Below are 13,165 nucleotides of genomic sequence, written 5' to 3' on the forward strand. Positions count from 1 at the left end.
TTCCCACAGTCACTAAGCCCTTCTTTATAGAGGATCAGGTGCTTGTTGGTCCACCCATCCATGCATTCGCTTCTGCTTATCCCTTTCAGGGTCGCGGGGGCCCTGGAGCTTATCCCAGCTGTCTTAGTGCAAGAGGCAGGGTACACCCTGGATAGGTCGCCAATCTGTCGCAGGGCTAACACGTAGACAAAGACAACCACTCGCACTCACACCTATGGGCAATTTAGTGTTTTCAGTTAACCTAACCCCACTAAGTGCATGTCTTTGGACAGTGGGAGGAAGCCGGAGTACCCAGGGAGAACCCACGCAAACACGGGGAGAACATGCAAACTCCACACAGAAAGACCCTGGACTGATGGTAGAATTGAACTCAGGACCTTCTTGCTGTGAGGCAACAGTGCCAACCCCCATGCCACCGTGCATGTAGGTGTTTCTTTGTAATATTTTAGGGCCTTTACTTTACAATATAAAGCACTTTGAGGCAAACTGGTTCTCACAGAGACTGCCTTTATAATATGCTGCTCTTGGTATCTAAAATTTAACATCTAATTTTATATGTATATAAATATGGCATACAGTAAGTTGTTAGTAAGATAGTTGGTACCATTTTCTACAAATGTTATAATTCATAGGCAGAAGTTGTTTAATGTCTGGAATATAGGATTATAATTCATTCTTGTATTGTTAGACTCAACTGTCATTTCCTTAATTATTACAAAGATTTCTTCTAAAAAATCATAACTTAATCCATTTAATTTTAGTGTAGGTGTGATAGGTTTTGTCAGAATATGTTTCTGTTTGTTCTGTACTTTCCAGTATATTCCTGGTCACATTTACAGAGCTTTTCCCGTTATGCCTGTTCCATAAATCTTACCCAGCTGTACTGTGGGAGGTCTGGTAGGTCAGGTTTGGGAGGAACCTGACCGTATCTCTCCCCCAGGATTCCCACCAGCATCTGGCTGCGGCACACCTCTGACAGGCATAACTCTGAGGCCCGCTCAGACTCCTCCTCTGTCACACCCCAACGCAGTTCTACCTCTTGCAAGTGGAGGCAGTGTGGTGCAGCGCGTCGGCGTAGCTCTGGGAAGACGCGCCGCACCAAGATGTCGCGTTCAGAGTGCATGTCTCTGAACGTGGAGGAGATAAACACCCGCACACCTTGCCATCTGAGGATGGAGGGACGAACTACAGTTAAACTAATGAGGAGAAATAGGGGCCAAAAAACATCTTAAAATGTAAAACATACCTTAATTTTGGGCTTGCTGGTATTGAGACCACATTGCTTGCAGTCTGAGAGTGTTGACCCCCCTCTGGTGGAGGAATGTTATATAATTTGTCCAAATGCTCCACGTGATCGAGCAGCCTGGAAGATCCTCTCTCTGCCACAAACCTGGTCAAATAGTGAAAAAAAAAATTGGGGGGAAAATATTTATTTACTTTCTTGATAATTATAAACTTTGGTTGTATCCATACAATAATATGCAGCTGGTCATCTTAGCTTAGCAACAAATAGAAACAAAGGAACAGGAAAGACAGGTTCTGTGTATGGGAGGGGCACACTTTCAGTGTGACCAGCTGCCCCTTCCACTTCATCACTGGACTTTCCAGTGGAAAAACCTTTTTAAACCTTATATTCTGTCATTACATTATACAATGTAAGGTTTTAAAGCCTTACTTTAAATAAAAATCCTTATAAGCTTTGTTAATCTCATCCAAAACTTATAAGGATCCTTTTAAATTGGTTTAACTGCTGAAAACGTGCAGTTTTCATGTCAGGATGAAAATAAAAGTTCATTTAACTTATGCTTCCTTGAGGTGTTTCCAGATGCCTGTGATGTGGCAAAACCTGCTTCTAGAAGCACATTAACAAACATCTTCAACAGTGAGTCCTCAGTACAAATCCTAGCTGGAGTTTTACGATGTTTCTTCCCATATATTTTGCATCTTTCCACTGTAACTCTAATAACAGTGTTGAGATAAATGCTTAACAGGGTAACCTGCTGCTATTATTATTATTAGTTTTTCAGGACATTAAACAAATGTGATATTACGTTTTACTCAAAAGGCTCTTTTTCCCCAGCTTTGTGTTAAGCTAAGCTAACCAGCTGTTGATTCCAGTTTCACACTCAACAAAAAAAATATAGAAGTGGAATCAATGGTTTCATTGTGGCAAGAAAGTAAATGATTATATTGGCTAGAAGATGAATGATGACTAAACATCAAGTAAAATAAACGCTTGTTGTTATGAGTATTATTATAACACCTTACTGTGCCAATGGATGCAACATTTATATGAATAATAAAAAATGATGCATTTTACCTCAGCACCTGCTCACTGAAGCCTGTCAGCACCACGTGGTTCCTGTCGAGGGTTCCTGAGTTTCCATCACTAAAACCAAACATTTTAATGCAAATTACTGCATATTTGAGTTTTATCATCCCAGTGATGACTGTTTTTGCTGTTCATGACAGTACAGCAAAAAATAAAATAAAATAAAATACACCATTACCTATCTGAAGAAATGTGCACTACAAGGGCATTGCTGTTTATTTCCGTCCTGCAGTTCCTGATGGCAAACTTGACTTCTGTACTTAGCCAGGACTCAGACAGCACGATGATGTTGCTCACCTGAGGTTTCAAAAGTATTTAAGTGAATTTAAGAAAGAAAGTTGAACTGTTATGTGAGTGAACCTGAAAAGCAGGCAGAAAAACAGTACTGTGCCATCTTCTTATAGGAGCTGTAGAGGCTCATCTGTGCCATGTACAGGCAAGAAAAGTGCTGCAACTGTAAAGCTCATGACCCATCCAGGCCATGAAAACAGTAACTTAAGTCTATTATTAAAGCTGCTGTTTGTGAGTGAAAGGAGGGAAGTTAACAGTAGGGATACAGCAGGATTATTTAAAAACTAATCATATTAAATATTTTTGTTATAAAAATAGTTCAAAATTATATGGCAGAGAGATGTTAGTGAAAGCCTGAAACTGCAAACTGAAAGTGTAGGTGAAAACAACATCCTGTGTTACACCTCTGCAGGCAAACACATCATCACAAACTACACATGAAAAATAAACTAACCTTTTTGCTCTTTAATATGCTGTGAAAGTAAGCAGAGTCACGTTCTTCAGAGCCGTCTTCATAAATGTTCTGCAAAAGAAAACAAACTTTATAGCAGTTTGCACAGTTGTCCTCTATCAACAATGTTAATATCAGAATTAGTATAGTTTACAATGCTTGGTTTAAGAACAATAATAATACCAATAATCTTCATTACTCAAATCAAAAACAAATAAAGAATAAGATGCTATAACAGAATTTGGACCTTTATTTGCTTGAGCACACTTCTGACATTTTCCAACAGGACATCAGACTTCAGCTTTGCTTCTTCCCACTGATTGGAATAAGTTATGCACAACTCACAATCCTCTGTGCTGCTGGAGATCATCAGAGCGAGCAAAACTGCAACCTCTATCTTCTGTCAAGATACATGATAAATAAATGGGTGGAGAGGTTAACAGGTTACGTCATTTTAATATGCCAAACTTTTTCCAGACACAAAAAAATTAAATAAATAAAAATACAGGGAGTTACACTTGGAGTGAGTTTGTCATGATCCTCGATATTCGTCTTCCTGCGTCTCGGTTTTGGTTTTTCTGCCTCTTCTTCTTCTTCATTTTCTTGTTCCTCTGGGTCAGGAGGCAGGCAGAAATCCAATTTCTGGATCGCAGACCGATCGTAATACATGCCCGGAGAGAGCAGGATGAGTGTCCGTCCAGGGAGCGGAGGCACGTTGTGACGACAGGAGATCTGAACGGCCGTCTCCAGAGCTTTACGGTAACGGTCCAACAGTGCAACAGTGTAGTTCCTCTGACTGCACATATACAGAAAACCTTAGTCTCACACTCTGTGCAGATTGATTCTTTTTCTCACTACCAAATACATTTTAATCTGAACAGATCTGCAACATAAAAACATTTTCAATGTCATTATAAGCAGTTCTGTGGCAGTTTATAATGACATTTTCTACATGTGATGCTTTTGTAACCTGTGCATCACGGCAAAAGGAAATTATATATAGAAAACATCCAAACAATGCAGTGTAAAGATTAGCAAACCAGGAATGTTTTTGTTTTTTGTTTGTTTTTTCCAAAATTAACTAAAGCAAAAAGGAAAAGAAAATATCACCAACTCAAAAATAACATTCACATACTTGGCTTTTATGAGTTGGGCCTTCTTCATTCTATACATTCGAAAGACAAACGGCACCCTGAGTGTCATCCTGATCCTGCTCCTTTTAGTCGTTTCCCACGTCAGCCGCATTAAGCGCTGGCTTTTGGGAATCTTCTTCAGGATGTCCATCAGGATCTTGTTGGTAGAGGGCAGTTGTTGCTGTGCTGCAGAGGCTAAAAGAAAAAAAAAAGATTGAAAGGAGAAGTGCTATGTGTGTGTGTGTGTTTTTGTTTTTCACACATGTTTACACCTCATCTATGGAGGGTTAGGTTTTGTGTCATTTTGCTGACATATTCTAGTTAAAAACTGGTCACATAAACTTAGCAGGAAAAAGTATGAAAATTTGTGTTTGGTAGATTAATTCTTAGTCGTAACAAAGCTTATTGGCAATAAATCTTAAACTGCTGGAAAGCCTGTTTATTTCACTTTAAATGGTCCTGTTTTTGTAAGGAAAATGTATTTGTGGGTTGAGCAGCAGAGTTGAGTAACCTCCCAAAAGTTCTCTGCTAATCACAAACAGCTTATTCTGCTATTGACTCTTGCTTGGTGTTGTTTATTGGATTGGATGCCTGAAGTTGATTCAGATTGTAAACTCATTGCTTACAGTCCACATGTTGCAGACACCAGTACGATTGGGCCTGACAGTAAAGGGCAGACATGGCAGCCCTCTCAGACTAGAGACTGGCTGTTCCCAACTGGCCCCCAAGACTGCAGAAGACTGCCTACAGTTCTTAAGTGCTGCTAGGATGAGGAAACTGTCTTCTTGTGTTGTTGTCTTCTTGGGATGCCCTCTTCATGGCCCATCTCTGACATCCACCAAACACAAATCCCTATTCTAATAATGACACACATATGATCTTTCCCTTAGTATTTAAATATGAACACAAAGCAATGGTGAAAACCAGCAGAGATTTCAAAGAGATGACCACAGTAATTCTACTGTAGAAACACAAACCAGTAGAAATGGAGGCTGAAGCCTTACGGATCATCAGTGAACCTGTTGGGCCTGCTCCTGGGCCTGGGTTGAGATTCACTCAGCTTTAACATCACTGTGGGTTCTTGAATAGCTTAGTGTTAGCATGCTGTCAGCGCAAGTGCTTGAAAAAAGCTGAGGTTCTGTTAGCAGCCTAATGCAACTGTTTCTGTCCTGGACGCAGTTTCCACTTTACCATCGTGCTCTCATCCTTTTGTGCAATAAAAATTAAAGCAAGGTCCATATCTACGCTGCAGACTGCGCCAATCTTTTCTTCTTGGACACATAAACTGAAATCAGCTGATAGTAGGGGAATTGATAGGCAAGCAGACTAACAGTTCCAAGAAATTGGACTACTAGGAACTGGTTCTTTACAAGAGCTGGTTCTTGATTCCCATCCCTAATATAAGGTGCCAATTAATCACCTGATTGTCAGAGTCAATAGCAGTCAATTGGCAAAAAAAAAAAAAAATATCCCAAATATCCCAGCTGTGACTGTAGGGACACCCTGCCTCCCCAGTTCACATTACACCCAATATTTGATCCAAATGATGCATTCCAATGAATCATCTAAATTTAAATAGCCTATTTGATGTAATATAGACTGCATGAATATGGGATGTTTTTTGCACTATAGTGCATCTCACCAATAGCGTAGAGCTCCATGATGACTTTGTAGGCAGCGAGGAATCTAAAAGGAAACTGTCGGCTCTGAATAACTGCTTTCTGTAAGCAAATTACAAACAGTTATAGAACCTGATGAGCCAATTTCAACAGCAAAACAATTTCACTCATCTTTTGTTCGCTTTTTATATGCTTTAGAATAAAGATTTATAGTGTGTTTCACCTCATTGGTCAGTCTGCTGAGGATCTTGTTGTGATGAGCGTCACTGATGCCCTTAGTGATCATGTTCCTCAGGTTTCTCAGCATGGCCATGAATGGAAGAGACTTGGTGTCTGCAAAGGGGAGACATTATCTGTCTCTGTGTAATCATGTTTGTCTTTGAGTATTTGCAGGTTATGTATACACGCATGCTCTTTCTACTTTAAAGTCTGCTGTACTAAATATTGAATAACTAATTTAAACATAAAATTCATTGATGTGTTGTAAAGAGTGATTGAGGGCTTTTAACTTGAAGGAATGAACCTCTGAAACACACTGAACACACAGAGGGAAAGATGATGCATTTTTTTCCCATCATCATGTGCTTGGTAAAGTGATTCAGTGGTTGCACTGCTGTGGTCAACAAGCCTGTGCACGTTGTTCAGTTCAATAAAAAGCCTGAGCTTTTTGTTTTCAGACCTATGAGCTTCTCCCAGGTGGCGGCCTTGTTGCCCTCCATACTGAGCAGCCGTTCCCACGTCTGCGGCTCCTTAAGTTTCATCCGCTGCCCAGCTCTCTCCCTGTCCCACACACCTTTCATTCCACTGTGTATGAATGACTTCGCATCAGCTGGATACCTGACAACGACAAAAAACATTGCATTTCTATATGCACCTGATTTCTACCTTCATTTCTCTAAAGAATAAATAACAAAGAGGGTCAAAAAAGGAACTGCAACAAAAATGTGCTGCATTTTACTAAGAATTGAGTACAAATTCATTTCTCTGAGACATACCAGCTATCTTATAAATTAGATAGGATAATGCACCTCTAGTACAAAAAAATGAAAACACTGCATACATTTATTCTTAGCGAGACTTTAACTTCCCGTCTTCAGCATTTATAGCCAGTACAAAAAGATTTTAATAAATGGTTGTTGAACAGATATGGTGACAAGCATCTGTAAACATAAGTAAACAGATACAAGGTGTCCATCACCAGAAAAAAATTAGGACTTGTGGACGAAGCATAATTAAACAGCATGAGAATTTTGTGTTATTTATGTGCTTGCGCAACGTGAAAGGAAACAAATTCTGACCCACAATTCTGCAGGTCTTACTTTTTTCCCAGAATGGCCATAACGTGTTCAGCTGGTTCTTTGATGTGAAGCCTCTTGATCATCTTCTTTATGCTGAACTCGCTCTGCTTCTTATCCACCACCTTTAACCGCAACTGCATCCAATCACAGACACAAATAAACCAGCCGTAGCTGACGTTTAAACAAAAGTAGAAACGGCTCTTCAACAGAACAAAAGCAATTTTAAAATGATGAATGAGTCATTCGTTTTTTCCAGTTGTCTAGCAGGAACTTTTTCAACTCAATCTGCACTAAATGATCTCACAACCTTGTGCTTTCTTTTTATATGAACCATTTTAGCACTTTCCCCTTTAGGTCAGAAAAGAGTTTGCTTAATCTATGAGACATTACATTTACAATTAAGCCCATTGCACAGAAGCTTGTAGCAGGAGGTGCACATCCAACCGTGCTCAGTAAAGACGTGTAGAACATGGACATAAACAGCAAAATATAATTATTTACACCACAAAACGAAACACACATTTCATTTTAGTTTTCACAAATACAGTGTTGATAATTCTGATAGCAGTCAGGTGACTCTTCCTTTTAAGTCGACTTTTTCCTGATTGGCCGTCTGTCAAAAACTGGTTTGAACAGCAGGTGTGTGGAGCTTCTGTGCTCAAGGCAAAAGGCGGTCCAATTGAGTGCTAGCGAGGTATGCCTAATAAAGTAGTTGGTGACATGAATCATTGTGTGACGCTCAAGATGATTTTCACTTTAAAATAACTCTATGGAAATTCTAAAGAGTTGCGGCCCACCTCACTGTTTGTGTTTGGGGGGTTTGGTTGAAGCATGACTCATAAGAATGGACAATTGGCTGGTTTAGGAAGGAAGAGTGAATCACAGGCACAGGAGAGACAGAAATATCCATTGAGTAACTATTCCCTTGTGCTATTTTATTTTCTAGTGAAAGAATGAGTCTGTATTTTGTTTTCATTAATTGTTTTATACACACAAAATTCGATATACATATTTCTATTTATACAGTTACTCTTAAAAAAAAAAGCAGGATGTTGTCTCCTCAAAAGTGTAGCCTTTTCTGTGCTCTGTGCTCCAGTGACTTTTCTGCTAGTCACTGGAGCACAAGCACTATGCCTTAAATATAAAAAATTAAGATGAAATAAAGTTCTGGACCTCACTAATTAGTAAAGCCTGGTTATATCCTTGTATATATGACAGGAAATAAGAACAAGATTAATAGATCTATTTTAAGAAAGCTCTTCAGTAAACAGTAACTAAAAAAAACAGAAAGGAACTGAAAGGAAGCGCCTTATTTAGTGACACAAGAGTAAAGTTTGTTGACTTACAAAGTTCTTCAGAATTGATGGATTTGATCTGACCAAGTCCGCCCACTCCTTCATCTGTTTATCGGTTGGCTTCTGGAAGTCACAGATGCCATAATAAGTGTGGTCAGATACAGATATTTAAAGCATGTATGTATAAGGAGTTAATTTACAGTCAGCTATGCAAACACAGAAACCACAAGCAGTTTTAATTTTTAAAGTGTTCATCTCTAGTACTAAAGGTTTTTTCCCCACTAAAGAGGTGGTTATATTAGTATTACTTGGTTAGGCCTTAATTTCCACATTGAGACTTTAAAAGGTTAGGAGAGAACATAATCACTGAATCTGCACCTTTGCTTTGCGCTTGTTGCGGTTGTGCTTACAGCGGTGCTTGCGTGTGTTGTATTTGGCCAGCTGATACTCGCTGAACTGCTTGAACTTGTCAGCCATCGCCTTCTTCAGGCACATCGGCAGAGAGCGGCTGAAGCACTGGAAACATCAGATTGTAGTGTGAAGACAGACTTGGTACATCCGGATCGTCCAGACCATCCAACAGATAATCATTATGACTTACTGTACTGTAGATTCTGACTATTTCCAGCCAATCAGACGGCAGCTGTACAGCAGCACAGAAGTATCTGCGGACATGTGGCTTGGTGGGCGGCAGGTTGGCAGCCAGAGCCAATAAGAAGTTCGCAGTGATCCGAATATTTAGCTTCTGACGAGTGTAAAGTGCCACCTAGATTGGAGCAGACAGACGATATAATATATGATATACATGATTATGGCCCCACTGTGTACCATTCATTAGCTGTGCTTACGCTCATGACGCACCACTTTAAATTGGTTATTTGAGAATACCTGATGTGTGTGCATCAGGGCTGGAAAATTAAGCAAACACCAAAGTGGGAAAAAAAACCTGCAGTTCCCTCAATGACACCTTCAGCCTAGCTCCAGAAGAAATTCACTCTCACTAAAAATGCTCAACTATTAGTATTAAAAAGTAGGTTCTGGTTTCTATGAGTAATTTCCTTATTCATAACAACTCTAAGAGGGGTGATTTTTTTTGCTGTTGTTGTTTTATAACTCACTCGCTTTGATACTGGAGTTAGGGACGTGGCTGATTTCATCGACAGGCAGCTAAAACTGATTGCTAAAACAGTTAGGTATGCAAACATAGACAGAATATGGCAGTCAGCTATAGCTAAGTCTTATCTCTGCTAACTTAAGCCACTGAACTGGACCGCTCTACCATGTTTTGCCGCTGGAACTTTTTTGAGCATTTTTAATCACATTATCTCACTAATAATACGGCTTGCTCAGCAAAGGTGAAAGGAGAAGAAGTAGTCAAGGTAGATGAGTTTAACCATCCAAAGCAATGTACAGTGCACAAGAGAGGTGAAGAGTGCAGGCAAGGTGGAGTGGGTGGAGATGAGTGTTAGGAGTTGTTTGCCTCAATGGGATAGCAGCAAGAGTTAATGGGAAGGTTTATAAGATGGCAGCGAGACCCGCTATGATAAATGATTTGGAGGCTGTGGCACTGACAAAAATACAGGAGGAGTGACCAGCATGGACAGGATTACAGATTAGTACATCAGAGAGACAGCTGAGCTGAGCAATTTGGAGACAAAGTTACAGAAGCAAAGGTGAGACAGTGCACCAAGGATGTGTAATAAGCAGCTGCCGGAAGATTTGTGAATGGCGTGAAGCAGGACAAGGTGTGACTGAGGAGGATGCTAGAGACAGGGTGAGATGGAGGCAGATGATCTGCTGTGGTGATCCATAAAGCGAACCAGTGAAAGAACAAGAAGGAGGATATTTCTTTTCCAGTTTTGATCAGTGTGATTTTAGCATCTTATCTGAATACTAACAGTACAGTCTTATCGGTACTGTTTTTGAATGCAGCTTGCAAACCATGGTTGTTACCTTTTGTTGCTAACTCAATGCTCTATCCTGTTGTCCATATAGGATCGTTTCTGGCTGGTTAGCATGACTATAGGGAAATAGTCTATGAAAATATTCTGAACATCCAAGAAAGTAAAGCTCTTGTTACACGTTGGGCACACCTTAATGCAAACTGACAATTTGCATGTTGGAAGCTGTGTGACCTTGTGATAAACCATGCCATTTTTATTCTGGGTTGAACTAAAGACATTTATAAATTCAACCAACAATAAAGGCTTGTGGGAATTAATTGGTCTGGAAAGTCATCGCGGATCTACATGACCTACATGAGGAGACTGTAAAAGAGTTAGCTAATTTGCGTGTAGTAATGTGTAACTAGTAATGCACTCCATTATAACAACACATTTGTGTGGGCAATATTTTCCTGAAACAGAGCAATAATTTAATATTGTCTATGATATATACAGTCATGGCAGATTTATCCTGTTGTCACTTAGTGTTGAGTGTTTATCTGTTTTGGTTTTTTGTTTTTTTAAAATTTGCTTTTCTACCATATTGACATGATAATGAAGTCCTGGTGGAGTTGAAATATTAAAAGTTTAGTTGCCATGCATACCTTCAGAAGAAACTGTGGATCATAGGCAGAAATATCCTTTGCCAGGTTTGTGATTCTGGTCCAAACACTGCCCTCTGAGTCCCAGTCCTTCTGGCCTGGAGCTGTGCTCTCATTGACCAGAGAGCAACACACAATGTTCAAGAGGAAATACTGAAGGACAGACAAAGACAAGGAGTCACTTTAATCAGCACCCAGGAGTTCAATTAGGGAGCACCGGTCTACAGAAATGTAAACTATTTTATTTACTAAATTATTTTCTACAACCTTTTTGTCTTTCAGCTCCTCTTCAGCCTTCTCGTTTCCTCTTTCGACCTCTCCAAATTCCTCCTGTCTGAGAACCTCAGTTTGTTCAAGTTCTTGTTCCATCAACTCTGTTTCCAGTACAGGCAAGTCCATAGTTTTCTCAGCATCAACTTCTTCAGCCTCATTATCTTCATCCTCAGAAATCTGCTTGTGCAGAACAAATTAAATTAAAAATGACATGCAACAAAAGTTTTAATAAAAGTTGATGTATTATGATTTTATGTTTAAAGAGGAATGAGGAATTACCACACTTGTTTCTTCAAAACTGAAAGGCATCGCTTCAGATATTTCATATCTATCATCTGGATCCCCTTCATCATCTCTTTTCTCTTCTTCACCCATGAGATCATGGTGTAAGAATGAAGGAGTTTGAGCAAAGTTAGTGAGTACAGCCCCACTGGCCAAGGATGTAGAGAGCAGAGAGTCATTAGGGAGTGAGGAGGTCAAGGAAGAAGATTGATGAGCTAAGTTACTGGCTAGGAGCTTGTTCTGGGTGCTTAGGAGGGGAGAAGTGAGGGAGGCTGCAAAGGAAGAGGTGGAGAGAAGGGGGGATGAGGTGGAAGATAGTTTGGAGGGCTGGAGAGAGGAGCAAGAGGAAGGCTGTGCTGCAAAATTTATGAGTGGGGAGGAAAGCTGGGGCATTATTGTGGAGGGTTGAGCTAAGAACTTATTCTCCAGACTTGGAGGAGAATAGTTTGAAGTCAAACTTTTCCCATATGTTGCCTGCTGCTGCTTCTGTGCTCCTGGGGCCAGGCTTGCCGACTGCAAAGTCAGAGCACTCATCTCTGCAGAAAAAAAGAGATCAGAAGATCAAAAGCCACTCCTCTCCTCTCAGTCACAAGCCATATAATCCTAGAGAGCATAGAGTATTGAGTGTTTGGCAGGATTCCTTTTACTGTTTGAACAAGCACTCTTTTATTGTATCTAAGGGCGTGAACCATATTACAGGACCAAAGTCTGAAAACATGACGCCCAACAGACTGTAGATAGTGTCATTGGGAAACATACAGAATAATGCATGGATAACATGCAGAAATCTGATCAAATATAAATATGTCAAATATAAATCCAAATATAAAGGGGCCTTGAAGCAGACCGCAAACGCAGCTCGTAACTAAAGTAAAACTTGCTAAACTGACACATTGGGACTACGACGTTTAAACTTGGTGTGGTGCTCTCCAGAGTTTGTTTTGGATAAAACAACAACAACAACAACAACAAAAAACAAAACAACTCATGTTATGTCATCAATTTGACAATTATCCATATGTAAACAACAAGAATAAGGGCAGTAAAATCAACCACCAAAGTCAGAAATAAAACAAACACTGATATAAGTTATAGGGAAAGAACATTAAGTGCAATGAATGAACTTTCAAGTACAAACACTGCACAACATTTGCAGCTGAATTCAATATGGGAGCAAATGTTTCGTTCTTTGCAGTGACTCAAGTTTTCATAGGCGTGGTTAGCTACAAGGACGATTGCTAGACTCAGGAAACTCACCGCAAAACCCACAATTTCAACTCCGTGGGTAGAGAGTTTGATATACAACGTTTCCGTCAGACGTTGTTTTCTGTTTCGAAGCCCCTTGGTGTCGAGCATAACCACTGATTTCCCGTAAACGGCTGTAATACAAACACCTGTCCTGTCAGCCGGCTATCAAAAGACCAGTGATTGGTCAGAATACTGTGTTCGTAATACTTTTTTTTTTTTTTACCGTAATACCAGACATATGGGTGTCGACCAGAAAAGACCAACGGTCTCGTGCAATAAATTCTGATATATTTATTAGAAAAAGATAACAATATTAGATAAACAAATAACACCATAAAACATATCTAAGCTGTTTAATGTTCAAATAATAAAGTCATTGTGAAGGATGATGAAGTTAC

At 39.8% G+C, this 13,165-nt stretch overlaps 1 protein-coding gene across 2 annotated transcripts in view; it reads right to left on the bottom strand.

Moving 5' to 3' along the window:
- LOC102080233 (telomerase-associated protein 1) overlaps positions 1–13,165 on the bottom strand; it is a 34,151-nt gene that overhangs the window by 20,857 nt on the left and 129 nt on the right. The window contains exons 1-19 of one of the 2 annotated variants that reach the window (XM_019347659.2): positions 12,777–12,951; positions 11,517–12,055; positions 11,232–11,414; positions 10,968–11,117; positions 9,021–9,185; positions 8,798–8,935; positions 8,471–8,542; positions 7,146–7,258; positions 6,506–6,663; positions 6,050–6,159; positions 5,850–5,928; positions 4,210–4,402; positions 3,591–3,870; positions 3,322–3,474; positions 3,078–3,146; positions 2,511–2,629; positions 2,321–2,389; positions 1,247–1,390; positions 875–1,166 (exon numbers count right to left, since the gene is read on the bottom strand). In XM_019347659.2, the coding sequence (XP_019203204.1) occupies positions 875–1,166; positions 1,247–1,390; positions 2,321–2,389; positions 2,511–2,629; positions 3,078–3,146; positions 3,322–3,474; positions 3,591–3,870; positions 4,210–4,402; positions 5,850–5,928; positions 6,050–6,159; positions 6,506–6,663; positions 7,146–7,258; positions 8,471–8,542; positions 8,798–8,935; positions 9,021–9,185; positions 10,968–11,117; positions 11,232–11,414; positions 11,517–12,053 (3,024 nt within the window). In that variant the 5' untranslated portion in view covers positions 12,054–12,055; positions 12,777–12,951. Of the gene's footprint in view, positions 1–874; positions 1,167–1,246; positions 1,391–2,320; positions 2,390–2,510; positions 2,630–3,077; positions 3,147–3,321; positions 3,475–3,590; positions 3,871–4,209; positions 4,403–5,849; positions 5,929–6,049; positions 6,160–6,505; positions 6,664–7,145; positions 7,259–8,470; positions 8,543–8,797; positions 8,936–9,020; positions 9,186–10,967; positions 11,118–11,231; positions 11,415–11,516; positions 12,056–12,776; positions 12,952–13,165 lie in introns of those variants that run through there. The other variant, XM_019347658.2, reaches the window with a different exon arrangement.

The sequence above is a fragment of the Oreochromis niloticus genome, linkage group LG18 (genome assembly GCF_001858045.2).
Source record: "Oreochromis niloticus isolate F11D_XX linkage group LG18, O_niloticus_UMD_NMBU, whole genome shotgun sequence".
NCBI classification, from domain to species: Eukaryota; Metazoa; Chordata; class Actinopteri; order Cichliformes; family Cichlidae; genus Oreochromis; species Oreochromis niloticus.